The sequence below is a fragment of the Pristiophorus japonicus genome, chromosome 6 (assembly GCF_044704955.1).
Source record: "Pristiophorus japonicus isolate sPriJap1 chromosome 6, sPriJap1.hap1, whole genome shotgun sequence".
NCBI lineage: Eukaryota > Metazoa > Chordata > Chondrichthyes > Pristiophoridae > Pristiophorus > Pristiophorus japonicus.
In genome coordinates this window covers 181,808,639-181,836,265 of record NC_091982.1, presented here as the reverse complement: position 1 = coordinate 181,836,265, position 27,627 = coordinate 181,808,639, and the positions used below count along the sequence as shown (strand labels likewise).

Genomic DNA, 27,627 nt, shown 5'->3' with positions numbered 1-27,627 from the left:
AGTCTGGGGAGGGCCATAGTGCTCACTTAAGGCCCTTGGTGGCCGCCACTGGGCCACCAGGGAGGCGATTGACTGGGCCAACAGCCCGGTACCCAAAACGGACGCCTAGCTGTACAATGGTGGCCCGTTCGACACAAAGGCCACTATTGTCGGACCGTTGCAAGAGTCGTCCGACAAATAAAAATGGCGGCTCGGGGCACTAAAGGCCACCCCCTTTAAGGGGCGCCTGGCAGCGGATGTCCACCAGCTTCGCAACCCGTGAAGCTGGCATTCCCCCATGGGGCATCTCCAGTTGCATGCCCCCCCAGAGGCATAGAAACATAGAAAATAGGTGTAGGAGTAGTTCCATTCGGCCCTTCGAGCCGACACCACCATTCAATAAAATCATGGCTGATCGTTCACCTCAGTACCCCTTTCCTGCTTTCTCTCCATACACCTTGATCCCTTTAGCCGTAAGGGCCATATCTAACTCCCTCTTGAATATATCCAATGCACTGGCATCAACAACTCTCTGCAGTAGGGAATTCTACAGGTTAACAACTCTCTGAGTGAAGAAGTTTCTCCTGATCTCAGTCCTAAATGGCCTACCCCTTATCCTTAGACTGTGACCCCTGGTCAATGAACTCTTCCTCAAGGCACTATCAGGGTTATAAAAAGGGGCAATTTTGGCCCCTTGGTGTTCTGTCCGAATATCTCCTTCTGTAGCTTGGTGTCAAATCCTGATGGGTAACGTTCCTGTGAAGCACCTTGGGATGTTTTACTACGTTAAAGGCACTATATAAATACATGTTGTTGATTGTTCATTTTTTAAGAGAAAAGACCTAGGGTAGTCAATCTTTCCTCATACGTGACTCTCATTTTTTTGGATCAACAATGCAGCCCCTTGATGTACCACCACCAATAAAGGATTTTAAACGTAAGGCATTGGGGGAGATGGAGCCAACGTAGGTCAATTTGAGTTATGGACTGTGAGTCTTGGACAAGTTGGAGTTTGAGGGATGGGAAACCAGTAATTAGAATATTGGAATAAAAGCAGAAAATGCTGGAAGACCAGCAGGTCAGGCAGCATCTGTGGAGAGAGAAACAGTTAATGTTTCAGGTCGATGACCTTTCCTCAGAACTCCACAACTGGACATTGGAATATTCAGATCGGGTACTGCCCCCAGATTATCAAAATCAACGACGAGGCCTTGGACAACGCAGACCATTTCCCATATCTCAGGAACCTACCGTCAACAAGGGCAGACGTCGATGATGTCAAACAACGCCTTCAGTGTGCCAGTGCAGCCTTCGGTCGCCTGAGGAAGAGTGTTTGAAGACCAGGATCTCAAACCTGGCACCAAGCTCATGGTCTATAGAGCAGTAGTGATCCCCACCCTCCTATATGCTTCAGAGACATGGACCATGTACAGCAGGCACCTCAAAGCACTGGAGAAGTACCAACGCTGCCTCCGCAAGATCCTGCAAATCCATTGGCAGGATAGGTGCACCATTAGTGTTCTCACTCAGGCTAACATCCCCAGCATCGAAGCATTGACCACACTCGATCAGCTTCCGATGGATGGGCCAAAACATCCGCTTGCCCGATAGGAGACTCCCAAAACAAGCGCTCTACTCGGAACTCCGACACGGCAAGCAAACCCCAGGTGGGCAGAGGAAACGCTTCAAGGACATCCTCAAAGCCTCCTTGAAGGACACCTGGGAATCCCTGGCCCAAGACCGCTCAAAGTAGAGGAGATGCATCTGGGAAGGCCAAACACCTCGAGTCTCTTCGCTGGGAGCAAGCCGAAGTCAAGCGCAAACAGCGGAAGGAACGCACGACAACCCAAGCACCCCACCCACCTGTCCATTCTACCACCATCTGCCTCACCTGTGACAGAGATTGTCGGTCCCGCATTGGACTCATCAAGTCACCTGAGAACTCATTTTTAGTGCGGAAGCAAGTCATCCTCGACTCCGAGGGACTGCCTATGATGATGATTCAGGTTTGGAGGTTGAAAGCACGTATTGTTAATTGTATTTAAGTGCTGTATGGCAATTGAGTGTTAATTGTACGCATATGGTGGACATTAATTTGAGACACTCTTGCTCTCATATATATATATATATAGGGGAGTAGGCTGGGGAAGGATTGCTAGCTTATCCTGGGGTGCACAGCATGTAATAGTGTCTCTGTGAATAAAGGCTTATAAGCAAGTAAAGACTGAGCTCTAGTACTCTGTCCTTCACCACCTGGCTATCTGTTTTTTTACATGTATGAGGGTTTCAACAGGAAAGAGGCTGAAGAGGGGCAGATGTGGAAATAGAGAGTGATGGAAAGGATATGGTATCTGAAATTTGTTTGTAAATGAGCAGATATTCTGGAGAGAATTAGGGAATTGGACAATTATACATCTGCCAGCAGGGTGATGATAGGGTGGATGATTGGGAAGAAAAGGACATTGCAGAGTTTATCCTCCAAGGAGTGTACAGAGTGAATTGCTTGACGAGAGTGGAGGATGAGACAGCTGAGGTTGTTACTCAAAGAAAAACAGCAACAATGAACCCAGTGAAGAATAAGGGAAAATTGCAAATGCTGAAAATACAAGATAAAAACAGAAAATGCTGGAAATACACAGAAGCACAGTCTGTCAAGATCACAAGATCAGACAAGAAGGCCACTCAGTATATATTAGTTCATGCATCCTGAAAGATCCTACAGACTTCCCCAATGGGGGAAGAGGACAAAGTGTTGCTGGGCAATAAGGACTACACCACCAGTGTGGTGATCTTAGCAGGACAAATGATGGAATTTATAGTCTGTGGAAGGTTTCACCACCATAAATCATGAACCTTCAGTTTCACATTAGATTCATCCACAGTGAGGTTATTCATGAGGGTGTGAACATTCTGGAAGACAATACAGAGCAAGGCAGTGATAGTTACTCTGCCAGCAGGTTAGGGGGGGGAGGAAGAGAAAGAGGTGAGTGGGATGGGGAGGAAGTCGGAAGTTAACCCCCGAAGAGCAGCTTAGGCGAGATGGTTGCTGAGAGCAGTGGTGAGACAGTTGGAGTTACTATTCTGAGAGTCAACAAATGCCATGGTGTTTAGCAGAGGATACCGAGGGAGATTCAGAGGGAGGATATGCTCTGATTCACAAGGGTCGCAAGCATCAGAGTAGAAAATAGGCTGAGGAACAGTAGCAAGTGAGAAAAATAATCAAGGGAGACATGGTATTGGAGGAGAGGTGAATGGGACATGGCCAAAAAGGAGAGGAAAGAGGAGGGGAGGGCATGGAATGGAAAAAATAAGAAAAATGGGAGGTTAGGGTCTCAGGTCCAGGCTGGCAGCCAAAATGCATAGTCAAATGGACACCAGAGGGAATCTTAAGTAATTATCACTCATCTCGTTTGCTCATTTAGGATTTGGCTATTGCAATTTGACTACTATACTTATCTGCATAACAGTAACCACACTTCATATAGTAATTCAATGGAGGTCAAGTACATTAGGATATGAAAAAGCACTATAGAAACGCAAACAAATTGTTTAAAATCTACTCCTATGCTTTTTCCAGCTCCTTTTATCATGCTTCTGCATACTCATAATTCTAGTGTATCCTTTCAGCTTTATTCCTGCAAGACAGCTACTAGTTGTTTGTCCTCTTTTTGTTGCTGATTATTTTCTTAATCCATTTAGAGTTACACTTGCCAATTCTGGGTATGCATTTATCCTGCATTCCCATCTTTATATATATTTTTAATTATTCATTTGTCCTCTGCAGAAGGGTTGAATAACTGTTCCTATCAATTTATTTAAGTCTTAAATTTCTTCAAAGTTGTTCCTCGTATCCACTTTGCACTTCATGCCCTTCAATTTCAAGGTTTTGTTTTCCTTTTTTTGCCTGTACCTTCATGCAGCATTCCTGAACTATTTCACCCACTTTTCTTCTTTTAATATACTTTTCACTGCCTGACTGAGATGGTTTGTGTACATCATACAGTACTTTATCGCATCTTTGCAGATTTTTGAAACACCTGTTCCCAGACCATCAGATCCAAAGAATGCTTCTCTGTAACAGAGAAAGCACATTTTATGCTCGACTACTTGACTTTTAAGTGTTATTCTCTTCTCCTTTCCCAGTCTCTTCCCCCGCTCAAAAAAAATCCCTCCTCCCTTTGTGCATTGCCAGCATTTTCTATTTACTATATTTGATTTATGGAAGGAATTATGCCTCAAATTGCCTACTACCCCAATCTCATAAACTTAATATTTTGACTGATTATACAAGTAATAAATGCTATTGTGTTATTGGTTGAAATGTGGAAGGAGCTCCGGCGACCAAATTCCACAGGGACCAAATTGCAAGATAGATAAATTAATATATCAAGAATTCTGCATTAACTGTCAGTTCAATGCACACTAGTCGGTAAAATAAACTTGTTGCAGATACCATCCCTGTCAAGGATGTTAGCTCTCACCATTAAAAGCAACCTAAGTATACAGGAGTTACTCATAACTTTTTGTAAGAGTTTGGTTTCTAAAAAGATTCAGATATTGATATTTTTAAAGTTTCTCATGTGACAAGCAATGGTCCACAAAGATTAGAAAAAAAAACAGTATGTTAAACAAAATAAGTCAATAAAATGCATCACAGAAGTTCATAACAAAAATATGCTTTCATGCATTATTACATATTTATCAATTACAATAGTCTAGGCAAGATTATATTCTACATCCAAAACTTCATTCTTAAAATTTGTCAGATATTCAAAGATAAATCACCACTTAAATGGTTATACTTTCTCCAACATTTATTTGGTATACCAAGATAACACAAAACTGAATGATAACTTTTGATTATTTACCCACTGAAGTGAAACAAGTTCCAGGCCCAAATTATAAAGACCTTTTAAGTTCCAGAAACATATTATATCATTAACTGTTTAAGATACTGTACTAATCTTACCTTTTTCTGAAGCACTGAAGTTTATCTTGCTAACACTTCCACCAATTGCATTTTTCTGCAATTCACTGGTTCCATTATCATTCTCATCTTGGCTGTCATCATATTGCTCCTCAATAATTACATCAGGACTGGGCCCAAGTACTTTAACTCTATCCTGAGCTGGAAGGTCCGCAAAGTTAACATTATTAACTTCACCAGGCACATCTGATTGAGCAAGTGCATTAGTTTCCAAGCCATTTTCTTCTGGTACGATAACCTACAGAAAAACAAAGAGGATCATTGAAATACTGCACTTTATCACTAGAGATCAAATAATATTCTACTTGCATTGGTTAAGATCTAAAATAGAACAAACTTGACAAAAGTACTATTTAGTAGACAATCAAGAAACAAAATCAAATCATTCAAAATTCTGTGTAAAACAACTGCCATTAAATAATCAAAAGCAGTTCAAATAGAAAATAACTCCACGCAAGTCATTTTTAAGTATTTCTTATGTTCTTTTGTTTTGGAGGTGCTGTCAAAGAATCCTTGGCGAGATGCTGTAGTGCATCCTGCAGATAGTACACACTGTAGCTACTGTGCACTGGTGGTGGAAGGAATGAATGCTTAAGATGGTGGATGGGCTGATCAGGTGGACTGCTTTGTCCTGGATGGTGTTGAGAGATTCTTGAGTGTTGTGGCAGCTGCACCCATCCAGGCAAGTGGAGAGTGTTCCGTTGCACTCCTGACTTGTGCCTTGTGGGCGGTGGGGTCAGTGACCTGCTCTTGTAGCCACGACATGTATGTGGCTGTTCCAGTTGAGTTTCTGGTCAATGGCAATTCCGAGGATGCTAATGGTGGGGGATTTGGCGATGGTTACGCCATTGAATATCATGAGAAGTTGATCAGACTCTCTCGTGTTGGAGATGATCATTGCCTGGCACTTGTGTGGTGCAAATATTACTGACCACTTATCACCCCAAGCCTGGATGCTGTCCAGGTCTTGCTCCATGCGGGTATGAACTGTTTTATTATCTGAGAAATTGCGAATGGAGCTGAACATTGTTCAAATATCAGCAAACAGTTCCACTTCTGACCTTATGATGGAGGGAAGATTATTGATGAAGCAGCTGGGCCTAGCACGCTGCCCTGAAGAAATCCTGTAGCAATATCCTGCACTAGTTGTCTGTATTTTCAAACAGCAACTTACATTTATAAAATACCTTTAACATAGGAAAACATCCTAAGCGTAGTTAGACAAAAACATTCAGAGTCAAAGAAAAAGCTATTCAGAGATTTAGTCAAAGGGGTAGGTTTTAATGAGGATCCTAGAGGAGAGAGGTTTATTGAGGGAATTCTACAACTCAGGGCCTAGACAGCTGAACACATAGACACCAATGGTAGGCGGAGGGAGTGGGGATACGCAAAGCCAGATTGATAGTTCTAGAAAGGTTATAGGGCAGGAGAATGTTACATAGATAGGGAGGGCGCAAAGACATGGAGGGATTTGAAAACTCGGATGCAAATTTTAAATTTATGGGGCTGGTGAACCGGAAGCCAATGTACGTCAGTAAGCACAGGGGTGATGGGTGAGTGAGACATGGTGAGGGTTAGGATATGGGCAGCAGAGTTTTGGATGAGCTCAAGTTTAAGGTGGGTGGAAGATGGGTGGTCGCCAGGAGCACATTGGAATAGTCGAGTCTGGAGGTAACAAAAGCATGAATGAGGACTTCAGCAGCAGATGAACTGAGGCAGGGACGAAGACAGGCGGAGAGACTATGGAGTCAGAAGCTCAGCTCAGGATCAAATAGGACAGTCTGGTTAAACTCGAGACAGTGCCTGGGGAAAAGGATGGAATCAGCGGCATGGATACAGAGCTTGTGGCGGGGCCGAAAGACATTGGGCTAGATTTTACACTTTTTTTGCATGCATAACGCCCGCTTAACCGCTGAAATGATGTATAATGCCCAGCTATCGCCCATTTAGCGACAAAATGGAAACTGCCGTCCATTTTTTGGATACTTATCGCCAAGCGTAACTTTCGCCATGTGTGTAACGCTGGGAAAAAATCTGAATGCCTGCCCACTTTTTTTGGGCGGAATCATCAGAATGGGCAAAACCAACGGCCATAATTATCACTCAGTGTTACTTTCCGCACGTAATTAACGCCGAGATGGAATAATACCGACCGGCCACTTTATTTTGTTGTAAACATCACATTTGCCGAAACTAATGCCCAGGAGATCGCCCAGCGTCACTTTCACCACCTCACACATATCTCGCCCACAATATCGCTCGCTCAAAAAAACGCCGGGAAAAAGTGGAACTAACCGGAACTACTCTCAGCGGTATGGACGCCATATTCTAAATTACAAGTCGCATAATTTAAAAGGCTGCTTTGCTTCAACCTCGGAGGAGTTCGGATGTACTCTGGAGATCTTTGGAGGTGATGTGAACATCTGAACAAACATCTTTATTATACTGTTAGCGATTGGAATTTAATAGGTGTCTTCGACGGGACATTCATTCTTTGTGACCAATCGGTGGAAAACAGATAGCTATTGGAATGGGGCCTGTCCTTTCTCACCCTCTCTTGATGACCAATTACATGCTTCAGACTCGAGATGGCAGAAGGTATGCTCCACAGCATTATGTGCCCAATGTAAGACATGCCAGACTGATGAGGAGGACCAGACGTTACACCCCCGCAAGTACAGGGAGAAGCAGTCTTACCTCAACTTGCCCGACACGACCTGCCTTCGGAGACTGCGCTTCCACAAAGAGGTTATCACTGAGGTATGCCAGCTCATAAGGGGAGATCTGCAGCCTGCCAGCACCATCAGGAACGGGCTGTCTGTCGAGGTCAAAGTAACCGCGGCACTGTCGTTCTACGCATCGGGTTCTTTTCAGGCCTCAGCTGGCGACATTTGGGGTATGTCTCAGCATGTCACAAATTGCTGAATTAGATAGATCACTGAAGCCCTGTACGCACGCAGCATGGACTTTATCAGCTTCCCTATGACCAGGAAGGCTCAGACTGAGTGGGCTCTAGGATTCTACCGAATTGCTAACTTCCCCAAGGTGCAGGGAGCAATAGACTGTACGCACATCGTGATGCGGGCACCTTTTCAGGATGCAGAGGTTTCCAGGAACCGCAAGGGATTACACTCCCTGAATTTGAAATTCATTGTCGACCACCAGCAAATTATTATGGCAGTGAATGCCAAATTTCCAGGCAGCATCCATGTTGCTCACATCCTGCGTGAGAGCACGGTATCTGATTTGTTTAACAATCAGCCACAAGGTCAATGCTGGATGCTTGGTGACAAAGGATATGGCCTCGCCACCTGGCTGATGACCCCCCCTGCATGACATCCACACTGAAGCCGAAAGGCGATACGAGAGCCACAGAGCCGCTTGCAATATCGTGGAGAAAACCATTGGAGTGCTTAAGCAGTGCTTTAGATGCCTGGACCACTCAGGAGGCGAGCTCCAATACCACCCTGAGCAGGTAGTTTAATTTGTGGTGGTGTGCTCCATGCTGCACAACTTGGCTATTAGGAGGGGACAAGAATTGCCAGAAGAGTCTGACAGTCCACCTCAGCAGAGAGAGGACGAGGAGGTGGACGCTGACATCGGGCCAGACAATCAGGCTGAAGCTGAAGCCATGCCCCCGTCCCCCTATAGACTGCATGAAAGGGCCCGTGGTGGCTACATAGCTGCAAGCCTCCTATGTCAGGAGCTCATAAATGAGTGCTTTGCTTGAAAGAACGTTGGTGGCATTTACAAGGCTGACACACTGCTGGGTGTTCAGATCATACATCAATGATGGGCATCACCTTGGTGACAGTTCAAGTTTAAGCTGATTGAAGTTAAGTGTAATTATACCCTTTGATGTTAAGGAATCACCAGTGTGTAACGGTGCAGCTATCTGAGCCAATGCGCAAGAAAGTTTTGTTAAATAAAAAACATTAAACCGAACATTTGTCTGAAATCATAAGTATTTCTGTAAAAACCAACCCTCTCCTCCCGCCCCCACCTCCCCCTCCCCACCTCTACCCCTTCCCCTCCTGACTCCAAGCCAGCTGGCCCAGGAGCTCCTGAGGCAATGCTTTATTGGTGGCCGGGGGGGGGGGTGGGGGGATGACGGCCGAACCGCTGCTTGGACGGATACGGGAGAGGACGGTCCCGAGGTGGGAATGTGCTCCGAGCCAGAAGTATGATGTTGCTCCTGGCTCTCGGGTGTCATTGGCAATGGGGGTGCGGCACCTTGGGGTGCTGTGCCGTGCTCCGGGACCACTGGGAATGGGTGACAACCCGGCGATGTGAAAACCCATTTTTACCACCCATGTCGGAAATAACGCCCATTTTTGGGCGATCTGCACAAAAGTGTAAAATCTAGCCCAATAAGCTTTGGTCTTTACAATTTTTCATTGGAAGTATTTGCTGCTCATCCAAACTGAATGCCAGACAAACAGGCTGACAATGTAGAGAGGTCGAGAGAGCTAGTGGTGAGGTAGAGCTGGGTCCTTAGCGTGCACGTAAAACCGGACATCGTGTCTTGGGATGATGTCGCCGAGGGGCAGCACGTAGATGAGAAATAGAAGGGGGCCTAAGATAGAATGTTAGGGAATCCAGAGATCTGGTGAATTGCTTGATTAAAGCAGAGTGCATTCAATACTGCTAAGGAGCAGATCTGTGATCCAGAATGCAAAACACCAGCTTAAAAAGGATAAAACTGGAATAATGTTGATTGTTCATTTACTTAAACATCATATTTTACAAGATTGGGAACCTAATACAAATGTACATTAAAAAATGCTTTCACAATCAGTTTCACTACAAACTTCATTGCACTGAATAAATGTTGAAATCTTGGCTTTTTATTTTGGATCTCATTTCTAGCTGATTCAGCACTGTATCAATGATTCCTCTACAAAAACTACCAAGCACTGCATCTTATTTATTTGCCACAATTTTTGTTGCAAAGTGAATCCGGATAATGCTAGTATTTCATGGAATTTTGTGATAATAGTATTTTGTTTTCAGTCGAAAGTGGTTTTAAAGATGCAGGGTTGCACAGCATCATACTGGTAGGAAACATGGCTGTTTCCCTGATCATAAATTTCACCCAATGTAAAAGTTCAGGGGAAAGATGGTTAGCCTTTCGATGGCAAAGCATACTCAGTTGATAGCGAATTGCACTTAACTTACATTCCTTCTTTATTGTGTGATTCGTGTACAAAGTCTAATGTAATAAAATAAAATCCACAAAAAAAATTGAAAAAAAGTCTATATAAATAAAATTACAAAATTATTCAATAAGCCCAGTTTCAAAAAAATCAAAAGTGGTTTATTTATTAAAGGTGATAAACTGGTGCTCATGTACCTGAGCCAATACAACATAAAAATTATTTTCTTGCAACAGCTAGGAGAGAGCAGCATTAAAAGTTATCCAAACAGACATTTCTCCTTCAAGAGAAAATCAGTGCCAATGACTCCTGAACACAAGCCATTATTCCTATTAGTATGAAGTTCCAGTACCTTAATGAAGCCCAGAGTACATGCATTTTTAGCACATTTTACAAGCTCAGCAAAGAAACGAAGCAAAACACTGTTGAGAAAGTTTAGATTTAAGCCAAGAAAAGCAATTCAACTTTCCACAGTTCGCTTTAGCTTCTGGCAATAGTTCTTTCCTGTAAAAGCTAGATTTGAAACCTGTCATATTAAATAACAATTTATGGAAGTTCTCAAGGGTATTCATACTAGTGGGAACTTCCTTTTGGTGGTCTGTTCTAAACTACAGTAGCAATTATTTATTTATTTATTGGGAGAGGCAGATAATTTCATTTGATAGAATTGGATTCTTACAAACTTTTTTTCGTACATTTGGTGTGAACAATTTATCTAGTCGTATTTTGATAACCACAGCTATTTTGCCAAGTCATTGTGTGCTTGTATATGGACTTGTACATGCAATGGGGACAAACTGTTGTACAACATGATCTTTTCAATAAAGCAAGCATTTTTTGGGATGCAAACTGAACTAATTATAGTATTCATTGCTGATGTGAATTTTTGTCACAAATGTACTTCAAAATTTTTTCTGCCCTTCCTGCACAGTTGGAGATTTTTTTTTAATATTTGTTTTCTGCACCCTTATAGAAATGGGCTATTTGGTCCAAAAGTAGCTAGACAGCCATTCAGCTGACTAGGCCTAGAAATCTATTGGTTCCGCTGCAGAGGACTCAGCTGCTGACTTAGAGGGCATAGGCCACTGAAGAAGATGCATGGACATACACAGGGAAATGCTTGGGGTACTGGGTGGCCTGCCAGAGAGCTTACGTACAAAGTCAGGAGTCCAGCTCCAACTTGTTTCAAGGCTTAGCACAGAACATGGAGACCATTCTGTCCAACATGGACTGAGTGGTCAGCCCCGTAATGATGGAGCATCTTATGCTGCTGCCCTGGAAGCTCTGACGGCTACTATGGCAGCTCATACAATTGGCATGGAAGTTCAAATGGCTGCCATCATGGCTTTGGTGGCCAATGCTGAAAGGGATGTCCAGGTTGTCACATCACTCCTGCACTCTGATGCTGATGCGCCACTCCATGAAAATGGCATTGGATCCCTGGAAGAGGCACCAATAGTCAGGATGTCTGCTTCCCCCACCAGCCACTCTGCCAGTGTCCTTGCCGGTGCCACTCAGCCAGCCAGCCCAGATTGCTGCAGCCCATGCTGAGATGCTGCAATCCGTAGCTGGGCCCTCTAGGCCCATAGCCACTTGAGGTGATCCTCCAACGTCATCTGAAGTGTACTCAATGCAAACTCAGCAGCCTTCCACCTCCCATTTGGATTTGGTTTTGGTATTTCTCTTAGTTGTGAAGTGAGAGCAAGACCAGTAAGTTGAGTGAAGGAAAGCAATCAGATGGTGATTATAAGAAAAGTGGTAAGGAATGTGGGTGGATGGGAAATGGGAAGGCTCACTTAGTAGAAACGCTCCTTGATAAGGTTCTCTCAGAGCTTGAGCAGATAGGGACTTTGGTGATCACTGCCTCCCCTCTTCCTGCCCAGGTGATGGTAAGGACTGGCTCCTCATGATGGAGAAATTGTGAAGCATGCAGCAGACGGTGATAAATCTGGATAGCTGCTCAGAGGTGCACTGGAAAGCTCCTCCGGAACAGTGCTGCTCGAGTACATAGATTATTTGGTCAATTATGTTTCTTGAGGCAACATGACTCTCGCTGTCAACGTGCTCTGCAGCAGTGTGCGGGTTCCTGAATCATCTCCGGAGGGGATATCCCTTTTCGCCTAATAGCCAGGCTGTAACTTAGCGGCCTCTTTGAATGAAAGGTGGGAGAAAGAAATAGCACAGGATGAGAGAGTCATGACCACTGCCAGGATAGCAATCACAGACCTGCATGATATGCTGCTTGTGGTCGCAAACGAGTTGTACGTACATTGAGAGAGTGGAATCCTTTTCGATCAATGATGATGCCAGGCTGGTAATAAGCAAGCACGCAAGATAATGTGCATGTAGCCAATGACACCTTGTACCATGGGGATGCCTGCCATGCATACAAATCCGAGTGCTCTCTCGTCCAGTTTTGCTCTGTCAATAGGGAAGGAGATGTAGGTGTTTTTCCTGGTGTCGAGAGCCGCGGTGACTTCCCTGATACATCGGTGTATTTGCAAACTCAGATGTTGCTAATGTCACCTGTTGCAGCCTAAAAGGAGCCCCTGGCATAAAGGTTGAGGCCGATAGTGCCATTAACAGCCAGTGCTGTCCGTGCCCTAGTTTGAATCTTAGTTTTGGCTGCAACAGATGACATAGCTCGGAGACATCCTCCTTCGTGAAGCGAAAGCCCTTAAAGACCCTCTGTGGATAGGGCCTCCTGTTCAGTGCTCTCCTTTTTCTCACGCCTCCGGCAACTTATCCTGCTCTGTGGTATCTTCCTTGCTGATCCCCCTTGTCCTCTATTACCAAATGCAGCCCTATCAAACCACCCATATCTGCAGCCAGACTACTTGTGAGGCAAAGGGCAACAACAGTGCAAGCAACAAAACTTCTCTCTGTGCAGACAAAACTTTCCAGAGTGATAGACCATGGCAAAAAACACCTAGAAGTCAAGCAGTAGCCAGAAATGCTAAACTAGCAACTAATCTGCAGGTAAGATGTCATTTAATGGCGCTGGCAAGGGGAGTGTGCAAGGCCTCCCGCCTACCATAATGGGGACTTGGTAACATAGAAAATAGGTGCAGGAGTAGGCCATTCGGCCATTCGGCCCTTCGAGCCTGCACCGCTATTCAATAAGATCATGGCTGATCATTCCCTCAGTACCCCTTTCCTGCTTTCTCTCCATACCCCTTGACCCCCTTAGCCGTAAGGGCCATATCTAACTCCCTCTTGAATATATCCAATGGACTGGCATCAACAACTCTCTGCAGCAGGGAATTCCATAGGTTAACAACTCAGTGAAGAAGTTCCTCCTCATCTCAGTCCTAAATGGTTTACCCCTTATCCTAAGACTATGGCCCCTGGTTCTGGACTTCCCCAACATCGGGAACATTCTTCCCGCATCTAACCTGTCCAGTCAGAATCTTATACGTTTCTATGAGATCCCCTCTCATCCTTCTAAACTCCAGTGAATAAAGGCCCAGTTGATCCAGTCTCTCCTCATATAACAGCCCAGCCATCCCTCGAATCAGTCTGGTGAACCTTCGTTGAACTCCCTCAACAGCAAGAACGTCCTTCCTCAGATTAGGAGACCAAAACTGATCACAATATTCCAGGTGAGGCCTCACTAAGGCCCTGTACAACTGCAAGCTGCTTAGCGCCCAAAAAGACAGGTGCTATACAGCCAATTGTAATTAGCTATCTAGTTCTATTACATCAATTGGGGAATGCACCTTTTTGTTCTTTGGTATTGTTCAGCATTTTGCTCAATTGAGCACCCACTATTAAAGTTAACTTTCTCCTATAACATTTCTGTAGAAGATTTTCAAATGATGCATACACCACACTTTAAAGAAGCCTTTTCAGGAATTTTCAAAAACATTAGGCCTGAAATCGCACTCCCACAGGCGCGTACGGAGGTACGGAGGTGCGCATGTTCCCGTGGGGTCACCACAAGTTCCAGGTTTAGACATGCAAAGTGCACTTGCGATTGACAGATCACACGCATCTGAAACTAAAGGGCCTCCGCGGGCGCAGAGTTGGGCTATTTGCCCAACTCCTGCCCAGCGAATGTCCTTCAAATTCTTACGACTGCAAAAAGCAGGCGTACGGCATGCTTTTATCAGCGTAAGACTTTTAAAGTACAGAAAAAGACATTTTTAACATTTTTTAAATCCTGTTAAATAAGGTAAGTTTATTTCTAGACAATTTAAAATATGTACATTTTTTTTACAAAATTAAATTTTTGTTTTAAATAAATTCAATGTTTATAATTTGAAATATGTGATGGCTTTGTTTTAGTTATTTTCAGTGTTTCTGTGTTTTGGGGGGTATTCCCATTCATACTTATATTCTGTATCTACAGAATCACCATCTGTACAAATAGGGATTCCCCTACTCTGATAGGTTGGACCGGCCCACGTGATCCTCGGATATGTGTGCGTCTACAAAGGCCTTCGCGAAGAGGGCCAAGACCAGACATCTCCAAACCTCCGGAACCACTAGGTAAGATTCATAGAAACGTTTCAGGTCGAAGGCATCCGCCCCCGGGAAGTCTCCAACTGCAATTTCTGGGCCATTAATGTCTTAAAATGATGCGATTGGATAGCAGCACAAGAATACTTCACACACATCTGAAATTCCTCTCCGCTATTCTAGCAGAGCATTAACCACTTTTTAAAAAAAGTTTATAACACTCTACTAAAATGAGGAGAAATTTCAAATGCATATATTAAACAGACTTAATTTTGGATCTAAGAATTTCAATAAAATGCATTTAGAACTAGTCAAAAATAGAATGTGTGACAAACATTTAAACAATGAGTCACCTGCATGACCTCAATGCACTGATACAGCATTAAAGGAAAACTCTCAACATAAAGTAGGGTTTTCTACTCCACCCGATGATGTTCCTGTGTGATTCCGGTATTAAAAGATCACAGGCCAACAACTGTGTCTCATATGTCGCTTTCAGGATAAAGTTTTGCTCTCAAACCTATCTCAAATCATTACATAACGTTGACAAAGCAATTTCCCTTTCCTGTGTTTTCTTGCTTTGAAAGCTCTGACATACTCAGCGCCACACCTAACTAGTCATATTCTTTTGTAGAATATTGTCAAATGTATTACACCCATGGGAAATAGATACTAATAATCTACAAAGCTAAGCGAACATATACACAGCACTACATTTCCCATACAAATAGTAATTTAATCTTGCTCATGGCTTCTCACTACCTTCCTATACAGAATATCCACCCTTCCTGATGAGGAAATCCAAAATGTTTGGAGGTCTTTTTTTAATATGAGATTTAGATGTTGACAGGAATTGGTATCCGACGAACACATATTTCTATTAATTGTATGATATTTAAATATTCTGCTAATCAGTTTTATAATAAAAAAAAGCAGCAATTAAGGAATCCATTCTCAGACTCACAGGCGGTCCCTCGAACGAGGATGACTTGCTTCCACACCAAGAGGGATGAGTTCACAGATGTTTCAATGGAGGACCCGATATTCCAATCCTGAACTCCAGGGGTGGAAGATGTCTGTGCATGGATTTTTTTAATGTGTGGTGACCGCTGCACATCAGCCACCACATGGGCTTGACAGAACTCGGCCTTTATCCAGTGGCAAGGATAAACCAGGATGCCTGGAGACCTGCTCTGCTGCAAGGACCTAGTGCACACACAAGTGTGGGCTGGTCCGTGCTGCCCCTGGGCCCTTGGCTCTTGGCTCTTCTGGGCCCTGCACATTTTGCCGCACCTCCGCCACTGTCTCTCATCGCTTCTTCGCCACAAACATTCGCCGTGCTTCCGCCACAACCTCTCGCCGCTCCTCTGCTTCAAAATGTTCCTCCATGCTCTCCCCACTCCCACCATGTCATGCAACAAAGCAGTGTGGTAGGTCAGAAACAAACAAACATATTTTCTGGTCTTGCCTAAAGATCAAGCTCTTAAAGTACCCAATCAAATACAGTTCCCACCACTTATACCACCGCTCTTAAGTCGGGCAACTGTCTACACCGGGTAATTTTCCATCACCATTGAAATCAATTACAAGGCGCTGCTTAAAACGAATTAAGCATGCTGGTAGTCGCCGTTTACAGCGTGGGCAGGAACATCAGTGGAGCCCAGGCACAGCGGAGGAGCGGGAAGGTCAGGGTGGATGAATGGCGAGAGATCATGGCGGAGGTGCGGCGAATGTTTGGTGCGGAGGTGCAGTTAGAGATCGTGGCGGAAGTGCGGGTTGCATTTATATAGCACCATTGACATCGGAAAATGTCCCAAGGTGCTTTACAGGCGCATAATCAGACAAAAATTGACACTGAGCCAAAGCAGGAGATATTATGAGGGGCAACTAAAACTATGGTCAAAGACGCAAGTTTGAAGGAGGGTTTTAAAAGAGCGGAGAGGGATTTAGGGATCGAATTACAGAGCCTAGGGCCCAGACAGCTAAAGGCATGGTCACCAGTGACGGTCCTGAGGATGCACAAGGCCAGAGTTGGAGAAATGCGGGCACGGACTGCTTCATTATCCGAGGAGCTGCAAAGGTGCAATCATCAGCAAAAATCCCCACACCTGTCCTTATGGTGGAGGGAAGGTCACTGATGAAGCAGCTGAAGATGGTTGGGCTTAGGACACTGCCGTGAGGAACTCCTGCAGCAATGTCCTGGGGCTTAGATGATTGGCCCTCAACAACCACAACCATCTTCCTTTGTGCAAGGTACGATTTCAGCCAGCGGAGAGTTTTCCCCCTGATTCCCATTGACTTCTATTTTACTACGGCTCCTTAATGCCTGCCACACTCGGTCAAATGCTGCCTTGATGTCAAGCGCAGTCACTCTCACTTTATGGGATTATGGGATCCCTTGGGACTCCGGGGAATGAGCCCTCTGGTCGCTGTACAGAGTAAATACAAGTTCACATATATAACAACATTCTCCCCGCAAAAGTCAATAATGTAACTATTTACAATGTGAGCCGATCTGGGGCCCTTCTTGCCCTGGTTGATCATCTCGCTGTGAAAGCTGATGTTGTTGAATCATTTGTTGGGCCCTCACTGGGCTGCTGTGCAGCTGGCCTTGCTGGGCTGCCTGGTGTGATGGGCCCTGCAGGGCTGCTGTGGATGATGGGTTCTGCTTCGTGGTCAACCGTGGTGTCGGTTGACACTGGTGTGTGTGTTGGGGGTTCCAAGGTGGGTTGCTCAGGGTACTCCGTGAATCTGAGTTTGATTTGGTCCAAGTGTTTCCGGTGAATGAGTCCATTTGAAAGTTTGACCCAAAACACCCTGCTCTTTGGTCACGACAGTGCCGGGAAGCCACTTGAGATCTTGTCCATAATTTAATACAAATACAGGATCATTGATTTCAATCTCTCGTGACACATTTGCGCTATCATGGTATGCACTTTGTCGAAGCCGCCTGCTCTCTACCTGTTCATGTAGATCAGGGTGAACTAACGAGAGCCTTGTCTTAAGTGCTCTTTTCATGAGCAGTTCAGTAGGTGGGATCCCAGTGAGTGAGTGGAGTCTCGTGCGGTAGCTGTGCAGGATTCGGGATAGGCGAGTATACAGTGAGCCTTCAGTTACCCTCTTCAAGCCTTGCTTGATGGTTTGCACTGCTCCCTCTGCCTGACCATTGGACATTGGTTTAAATGGGGCAGATGTGACATGTTTGATCCCGTTACGGGTCATGAATTCTTTGAACTCAGCACTGGTAAAACATGGTTCGTTGTCGCTCACCAGGACATCGGGTAAGCCGTGTGTGGCAAACATGGCCCGCAGGCTTTCAGTGGGCATCCTGGAGAAATTTCCGGAGGGAGATGATTGGGAAACTTTTGTGGACCAATACTGCGCGGCCAACAAGCTTGATGGGGAAGAGAGCGCTGCCAAACATAGAGCGATCCTCCTCACCGTCTGTGGGACACCAACGTATGGCCTCATGAAGAATCTGCTCACTCCAGCAAAACCCACGGAGAAATTGTATGACGATTTGTGCAGACTGGTCCGAGAGCTTTTGAACCCAAAGGAAAGCGTTCTGATGGCGAGGTACCGGTTCTACACCTACAAAAGGTCTGAAGGTCAGGAAGTGGCGAGTTATGTCGCCGAGTTGAGATGCCTTGCGAATTTGAAGGACATTTGGAGCACGTGCTCAGAGACTTTTTCGTACTTGGCATTGGCCACGAAACCATACTTCGCAAGCTTTTGACTGCAGAGACCCCAGTGACCCCAGTCTTGAGTAAGGCCATAGCGATAGCCCAGGCGTTCATTGCCACCAGTAACAATACAAAGCAAATCTCTCAGCACACAAGTGCTGCTACAAGTACTGTGAACAAAGTGATGTTGTTTTCAAATCGTAACGTACAGGGCAGGTCACACATATCTGCAGCTACACGTCCGCAGATGTCTCAGAGTCCACCATCAAGGGTGATGAATGCAAGGTCATTAACACCTTGATGGCACTGCAAGGAATGATCATCGTTTCCATTCATGCCGAATCAAAGGATACGTTTGCAAGGGCTGTGGAACAATGGGACACCTCCAAGTGTGCAGGTGAGCTGCTAAGCCTGTTAAACTTGCAAACCACCACGTTGCAAGGAGGACAGATCCATGGAGGATCACTACGAACCAGAGCCTCAGATAGAGGAGGCAGAGGTACATGGAGTGCACACATTCATCACGAATTGTCCCCCGATAATGCTGAATGTTGAATGAAATGGACTCCCAGTGTCAGTGGAGCTGGACACAGGCGCGAGCCAGTCCATCATGGGCAAAAAGTCTTTCGAAAGGTTGGGTGCAACAAGGCCTCAAGGCCAGTCTTAACTCCAGTTCGCACGGGACTTACACTAAAGAACTGATTCCTGTAATCAGCAGTGCTACCGTAAAGGTGTCCGACGATGGAGCGGTGCACAAGCTACCACTCTGGGTGGTACCGGGCAATGGTCCCACGCTGCTCAGCAGGAGGTGGCTGAGAAAGATACACTGGAACTGGGACAACGTCCGAGCGCTATCGCCCGCTGACGACACTTCATGTGCCCAGGTCTTAAACAAATTTCCTTCGCTGTTCGAACCAGGCATCGGGAAATTCCAAGAAGCAAAAGTGCAGATCCACCTAATTCCGGGAGCGCGACCCATCCATCACAAGGCGAAAGCAGTACCGTACATGATTAGAGAAAGGGTAGAGATTGAGCTAGACGGGCTGCAACGAGAGGGCATCATTTCACCGATCGGGTTAAGCGAGTGGGCCAGTCCTATTGTCCCAGTCCTCAACGGAGATGGCACCGTCAGAATCTGTGGCGATTACAAAGTAACTATCAATCGTTTCTCCCCGCAGGACCAATACCCACTACCAAAAGCCGATGACCTCTTTGCATTGCTGGCGGGAGGAAAGACGTTCATGAAGCTGGATCTGACTTCAGCCTACATGATGCAGGAACTGGAGGAATCATCGAAGGCCCTCACCTGCATCAACACGCACAAAGGTCTTTTTGTTTATAACAGATGCCCGTTTGGAATCCGATCAGTGGCGGCGATATTCCAGAGAAACATCGAAAGTTTACTGAAGTCGGTCCCACACACCATGGTCTTCCAGGACGACATCTTGGTCACAGGTCGGAACACAGTCGAGCACCTGCAGAACCTGGAGGAAGTTCTTAGTCGACTCAACCGCGTGGGGCTCAGGTTAAAACGCACAAAGTGCGTTTTCCTGGCGCCTGAAGTGGAGTTCCTGGGAAAGAGGATTGCGGCGGACGGCATCAGGCCCACCAACACAAAGACAATCGAGAACGCACCGAGGTCACAGAACGTGATGGAGCTGCGGTCGTTTCTGGAACTCTTGAACTACTTTGGAAACTTTTTACCGGGTTTCAGCAGCCTGCTAGAACCACGACATGTTTTACTACAAAAAGGGGGCGTGAATGGGTTTGGGGCGAAAGTCAAGAAAATGCCTTTGTAAAAGCGAGAAAATTGTTATGTTCAAACAAATTGCTTGTGTTGTAAGATCCATGTAAGCGTTTGGTACTAGCATGTGATGCGTCATCATATGGCGTCGGGTGTGTATTGCAACAAGCTAATGATTTTGGGAAACTGCAACTGGTTGCTTATGCATCCAGGAGTCTGTCTAAGGCTGAGAGAGCCTACAGCATGATTGAAAAAGAAGCCTTAGCATGTGTCTATGGGGTAAAGAAAATGCATCAATACCTGTTTGGGCTAAAATTCGAATTGGAAACTGACATTAAGCCACTTATATTCCTGTTTGCCGAGAGTAAAGGGATGAATAAAAATGCATCGGCCCGCATCCAGAGATGGGTGCTCATGTTGTCCGCATACAACTACGTCATCTGCCACAGGCCAGGCACAGAAAACTGCGCCGATGCTCTCAGTCGGCTGCCATTGCCCACCACGGGAGAAATGGCGCAGTCCGCAGATCTAGCCATGGTTATGGAAGCATTTGAGAGTGAGCAATCACCTGTCACTGCCCGGCAGATCAAAACCTGGACAAGTCAAGACCCCTTATTATCTCGAGTCAAAAGCTGTGTGCTTCACGGGAGCTGGTCCAGTGTCCCAGTGGAAATGCAGGAAGAGATAAAGCCGTTCCAGTGGCGCAAAGATGAAATGTCTATACAAGCAGACTACCTTCTGTGGGGGAATCGAGTAGTGGTCCCCAATAAGGGCAGACACCTTCATCAATGACCTCCACAATACCCACCCAGGCATCGTAATGATGAAAGCGATAGCCAGATCCCACGGTATTGATGCGGACTTACAGTCCTGCGTTCACAGATGTAATACATGCTTGCAGTTAAACAATGTACCCAGGGAGGCGCCGCTAAGTTTATGGTCTTGGCCCTCCAAACCGTGGTCTAGGGTACACGTCGACTATGCAGGCCTATTCTTGGGTAAAATTTTTCTTGTGGTTGTAGACGCATACCCCAAGTGGATTGAACGTGAGATAATGTCGGCTAACATGTCCGCTGCCACCACTGAAAGCCTGCGGGCCATGTTTGCCGCTCACGGCTTACCCGATGTTCTGGTGAGCGACAACGGGCCATGTTTTATCAGTGCTGAGTTCAAAGAATTCATGACCCATAATACGATCAAACATGTCACATCTGCTCCGTTTAAACCAGCATCCAATGGTCAGGCAGAGAGAGCAGTACAAACTATCAAGCAAGGCTTGAAGAGGGTAACTGAAGAACATAAGAACATAAGAATTAGGAACAGGAGTAGGCCATCTAGCCCCTCGAGCCTGCTCCGCCATTCAAAAAGATCATGGCTGATCTGGCCGTGGACTCAGCTCCACTTACCCGCCCGCTCCCGATAACACTTAATTCCCTTATTAGTTAAAAATCTATCTATCTGTGACTTGAATACATTCAATGAGCTAGCCTCAACTGCTTCCCTGGGCAGAGAATTCCACAAATTCACAACCCTCTGGGAGAAGAAATTCCTTCTCAACTCGGTTTTAAATTGGCTCCCCCGTATTTTGAGGCTGTGCCCCCTAGTTCTAGTCTCCCCAACTAGTGGAAGCAACCTCTCTGCCTCTATCTTGTCTATCCCTTTCATTATTTTAAATGTTTCTATAAGATCACCCCTCATCCTTCTGAACTCCAACGAGTAAAGACCCAGTCTACTCAATCTATCATCATAAGGTAACCCTCTCATCTCCGGAATCAGCATAGTGAATCGTCTCTGTACCCCCTCCAAAGCTAGTATATCCTTCCTTAAGTAAGGTGACCAAAACTGTACGCAGTACTCCAGGTGCGGCCTCACCAATACCCTGTACAGTTGCAGCAGGACCTCCCTGCTTTTGTACTCCATCCCTCTCGCAATGAAGGCCAACATTCCATTCGCCTTCCTGATTACCTGCTGTACCTGCAAACTAACTTTTTGGGATTCATGCACAAGGACCCCCAGGTCCCTCTGCACCGCAGCATGTTGTAATTTCTCCCCATTCAAATAATATTCCCTTTTACTGTTTTTTTTTTCCAAGGTGGATGACCGCACACTTTCCAACATTGTATTCCATCTGCCAAACCTTAACCCATTCGCTTAACCTATCTAAATCTCTTTGCAGCCTCTCTGTGTCCTCTACACAACCCGCTTCTCCGCTAATCTTTGTGTCATCTGCAAATTTTGTTACACTACACTCTGTCCCCTCCTCCAGGTCATCTATGTATATTGTAAACTATTGTGGTCCCAGCACCGATCTCTGTGGCACACCACTAACCACCGATTTCCAACCCGAAAAGGACCCATTTATCCCAACTCTCTGCTTTCTGTTAGCCAGCCAATTCTCTATCCATGCTAATACATTTCCGCTGACTCCCCGTACCTTTATCTTCTACAGTAACCTTTTGTGTGGCACCTTATCGAATGCCTTTTGGAAATCTAAATACACCACATCCATCGGTACACCTCTATCCACCATGCTCGTTATATCCTCAAAGAATGCAAGTAAATTAGTTCAACATGATTTCCCCTTCATGAATCCATGTTGCGTCTGCTTGATTGCACTATTCCTATCTAGATGTCCCGCTATTTCTTCCTTAATGATAGCTTCAAGCATTTTCCCCACTTCAGATGTTAAACTAACCGGCCTATAGTTACCTGTCTTTTGTCTGCCCCCTTTTTTAAACAGAGGCGTTACATTAGCTGCTTTCCAATCCACTGGTACCTCCCCAGAGTCCAGAGAATTTTGGTAGATTATAACAAATGCATCTGCTATAACTTCCGCCATCTCTTTTAATACCCTGGGATGCATTTCATCAGGACCAGGGGACTTGTCTACCTTGAGTCCCATTAGCCTGTCCAGCACTACCTCCCGAGTGATAGTGATTGTCTCAAGGTCCTCCCTTCCCACATTCCCGTGACCAGCAATTTTTGGCATGGTTTTTGTGTCTTCCGCTGTGAAGACCGAAGCAAAATTATTGTTTACGGTCTCAGCCATTTCCACATTTCCCATTATTAAATCCCCCTTCTCATCTTCTAAAGGACCAACATTTACTTTAGTCACTTTTTTCCTTTTTATATATCGGTAAAAGCTTTTACTATCTGTTTTTATGTTTTGCGCAAGTTTACTTTTGTAATCTATCTTTCCTTTCTTTATTGCTTTCTTAGTCATACTTTGCTGTCATTTAAAATGTTCCCAATCTTCTAGTTTCCCACTAACCTTGGCCACCTTATACGCATTGGTTTTTAATTTGATACTCTCCTTTATTTCCTTGGTTATCCACGGCTGGTTATCCCTTCTCTTACCACCCTTCTTTTTCACTGGAATATATTTTTGTTGAGCACTATGAAAGAGCTCCTTAAAAGTCCTCCACTGTTCCTCAATTGTGCCACCTTTTAGTCTATGTTCCCAGTCTACTTTAGCTAACTCTGCCCTCATCCCACTGTAGTCCCCTTTGTTTAAACATAGTATGCTTGTTTGAGACACTACTTCCTCACCCTCAATCTGTATTACAAATTCAACCGTACTGTGATCACTCATTCCGAGAAGATCTTTTACTCGGAAATCGTTTATTATTCCTGTCTCATTACACAGGACCAGATCTAAGATAGCTTGCTCCCTTGTAGGTTCTGTAACATACTGTTCTAAGAAACAATCCCGTATGCGTTCTATGAATTCCTCCTCCAGGCTACCCCATGCGATTTGATTTGACCAATCGATATGTAGGTTAAAATCCCCCATGATTACTGCCGTTCCTTTTTCACATGCCTCTATTATTCCCTTGATTATTGTCCGCCCCACCGTGAAATTATTATTTGGGGGCCTATAAACTACGCCGACCAGTGACTTTTTCCCTTTACTATCTCTAATCTCCACCCACAATGATTCAACATTTTGTTCATTAGAGCCAATATCATCTCTCACAACTGCCCTGATATCATCCTTTATTAACAGAGCTACCCCACCTCCTTTCCCTTCTTGTCCATCCTTCCGAATTGTCAGATACCCCTGTATGTTTAATTCCCAGTCTTGGTCACCCTGCAACCACGTTTCTGTAATGGCCACCAAATCACACCCATGAAGGCTCATTGCAGACTCACCTATCCCGAGTCCTGCTTAGCTACCGCACGGGATCACACTCATTCACTGGGATCCGACCTGCTGAACTGCTCATGAAAAGAGCACTTAAGACAAGGCTCTCGTTAGTTCACCCTGATCTACATGAACAGATAGAGGGCAGGCGGCTTCAACAAAGTGCACACCATGATAGCGCAAATGTGTCACCCGAGATTGAAGTCAATGATCCTGTATTTGTATTAAATTATGGACAAGGTCGCAAGTGGCTTCCCAGCACTGCCGTGGCCAAAGAGGGGAGCAGGGTGCTTCAGGTCAAACTTTCAAATGGACTCAGTCACCGGAAACACTTGAACCAAATCAAACTCAGATTCACGGACTACCCTGAGCAACCCACCTAGGACCCTACCTTTTTTGATCCCCCAACACACACACCAGTGACAACAGACACCACGGTTGACCACGAAGCAGAACCCATCATCCATAGCAGCCCTGCAGGGCCCAACACACCAGGCAGCCCAGCAAGGCCAGCTGCACAGCAGCCCAGCAAGGACCCAACAAATGATTCAACAACACCAGCTTTCACACGAGGCAATCAACCAGGGCAAGAAGGGCTCCAGATCGACTCACATTGTAAATAGTTACACTATTGACTTTGGGGTGGGGGGAATGTTGTTATATCTGTGGACTTGTATTTACTCTGTACAGCCACCAGAGGGCTCATTCCCCAGAGTCCCAAGGGATCCCATAATTCCTTGGGAGCACAGGTAGTTATGAAGGCTTCACAGGTTGGAGAGGTACTCTGGAAACCTGCAATAAAAGACCAAGGTCACACTTTACTTTGAGCTCACAGTGTTCAGTCTGATTCTTTCTCCATTCGCAACAGTAATAATCGCTGGTTTACTACCCAAGCCACGAGCAAATTTACATACATTAAATAAGATCAGAGAGCTAAACTCGTGGCTCAAAGACTGGTGTGGGAGAAATGGGCTATGATTCCTGGCACCAGTACTGGGGCAAGAGGGAGCTGTTCCGACGGGACAGACTCCACTTGGAACGTGCTGGACCGAGGGTCCTGGCGAACCGAATAACTAGGGCTGCAGAGAGAGCTTTAAACTAAATAGTGGGGGGGAGGGTTCGGGTGAGCTGAAACCTAAAAGCTCAAAGAACAAGGTGAAGGCAATAGAGCAGGGAAGCATTGGGGAAAACGAAAACCAGAGCGTGACAGGAAGGGATAGAATCTATAAACATAAAAGTGCAGCAGAAACTGGGGCTACAGCAGGAGAAAATGATAAGAAAACACATTTAAACGCTCTTTATCTGAATGCACACAGCATTCAGAACAAATTAGATGAGCTGTCAGCACAAATAGTTACAAATGGGTATGATCTGGTAGCCATAACAGAGACATAGTTGCAAAGTGACCAAGACTGGGAACTAAACATTCAGGGGTACTTGACAATTCGGAAGGACAGACAGAAAGGAAAAGGAGCTCTGTTGATAAAGGATGGAATCACTGCAATAGTGAGAAACAATATTGGCCCAAATGATCTGGATGTTGAAACAGTTTGGGTGGAGATAAAGAATAATCAGGGCAAAAAGTCATTGGTGATCATAGTCTATAGGCCCCCGAACAGTAGCAACTCTGTTGGTTGGAGTATAAACCAGGAAATAGTGGGGGCTTGTAAAATGGGAACAGCAATAATCATGGGTTATTTTAACTTCCATACTGATTGGACAAATCAAATTGGTCAGGATAGCCTTGAGGAAGAGTTCATACAGTGCATAAGGAACGGGTTCCTTGAGCAGTATGTAACGGAACCAACCAGGGGGCAGGCTATCTTAGATCTGATCCTGTGTAATGAGACAGGATTAATAAACAATCTCCTAGTAAAGGATCCCCTCGGAATGAGTGATCATAGCATGGTTGAATTTCAAATTCAGATGGAGGGCGAGAAAGCTGGATCTCAAACCAGCGTACTAAACTTAAATAAAGGAGACTGCAAAGCTGAAGTGGACTGTAAAAATAGATTAACGTGTAGGACGGTTGATGAACAGTGGCATGCATTTAAGGAGATATTTCATAACTCAAGAAAAATATATTCCAGTGAGGAGGAAAGGGTGTAAAAGAAAAGATAGCCATCCATGGCTAACTAAAGAAATAAAGGATGGTATCCAATTAAAAACAAGGACATACAGGGCCCAAGTTTCGGCTTGAGATGCTCCAGATTTTTTGGAGGAACTGGGGTAGAACGGTGTTTCTTAGAAATTCAAATTCTCGGCATTTAGTTTGCTCCAGTTCGAGTCAGTTAGAACAGTTTCACTTTGGAACAGAATTTTTTTTTCAAAAGGGGGCGTGTCCGGCCACTTACGCCTGTTTTCAAAGTTTCAGCAGTGAAAACTTACTCCAAACTAACTTAGAATGGAGTAAGTGAAGATTTTTGTACGCTCGAAAAAACCTTGTCTACACTTTAGAAAATCAGGCGTAGGTTACAAATCAAGCGTAGGGAATGGGGGGGGGTGGGTTTAAATGGAAGTTTACAAACATTAAACACTTCAGTTTTATAAATAAAGAGCCATCATCAATAATAAATGATAAAAACATTAATAAATCAACCAATAAATCAATCAAAAAAAATTAATAAGAAATTTAAAAAAAAATTTAAATCAAAAAATCAATAAATAAAATATTTTCTACTTACCGACTGCAGCACTGGGAGCCCTCCAACAGCATGCTGGGATGCCCTCCCGCAGTGTGTCTCTGTCAGTGTCTCTATCTCTCTGTCGGTCTGTCTGTGTGTGTCTCTCACTCTCTGTCTGTCAGTGTCTGTGTTTCTGACAGCGAGGGGAGGAAGAGGAGGGGAGTAGAGGGAGAGGGGGGGGTAGAGGGAGAGAGGGGGGTAGAGGGAGAGAGGGGGGAGGGGCGGGGGGAGAAGGGGAGGGGAGGGGGAGAAGGGGGAGGGAAGGGGAAAAGGGGGAGAAGGGGGAGGGAAGGGGGAAAAGGGGGAGGGGGAGAGAAGGGGAAGGGGAGGAGGAGAAGGGAAGGGGGGAGGAGAAGGGGAGGGGAGGAGGAGAAGGGGAAGGGGGAGGAGGAGAAGGGGAAGGGGGAGGAGGAGAAGGGGAAGGGGGGAGGAGGAGAAGGGGAAGGGGGAGGAGGAGAAGGGGAAGGGGGGAGGAGAAGGGGAAGGGGGGAGGAGGAGAAGGGGAAGGGGAAGGGGGGAGGAGGAGAAGGGGAAGGGGGGAGGAGGAGAAGGGGAAGGGGGGAGGAGGAGAAGGGGAAGGGGGAGGAGGAGAAGGGGAAGGGGGGAGGAGGAGAAGGGGAAGGGGGGAGGAGGAGAAGGGGAAGGGGGAAGGAGGAGAAGGGGGAAGGAGGAGAAGGGGAAGGGGGAGGAGGAGAAGGGGAAGGGGGAGGAGGGGAAGGGGGAGGAGGAGAAGGGGAAGGGGGAGGGAGGAGAAGGGGAAGGGGGAGGAGGAGAAGGGGAAGGGGGAGG

At 45.5% G+C, this 27,627-nt stretch overlaps 1 protein-coding gene across 3 annotated transcripts in view; it reads right to left on the bottom strand.

Annotated features, from left to right (window-relative positions):
* dis3l2 (DIS3 like 3'-5' exoribonuclease 2) overlaps positions 1-27,627 on the bottom strand; it is a 437,600-nt gene that overhangs the window by 312,147 nt on the left and 97,826 nt on the right. For all 3 annotated transcript variants that reach the window (XM_070883462.1, XM_070883465.1, XM_070883463.1), the window contains exon 6: positions 4,949-5,204. In XM_070883462.1, coding sequence (XP_070739563.1) covers positions 4,949-5,204 — 256 coding nt within the window. The remainder of the gene's footprint in view (positions 1-4,948; positions 5,205-27,627) is intronic.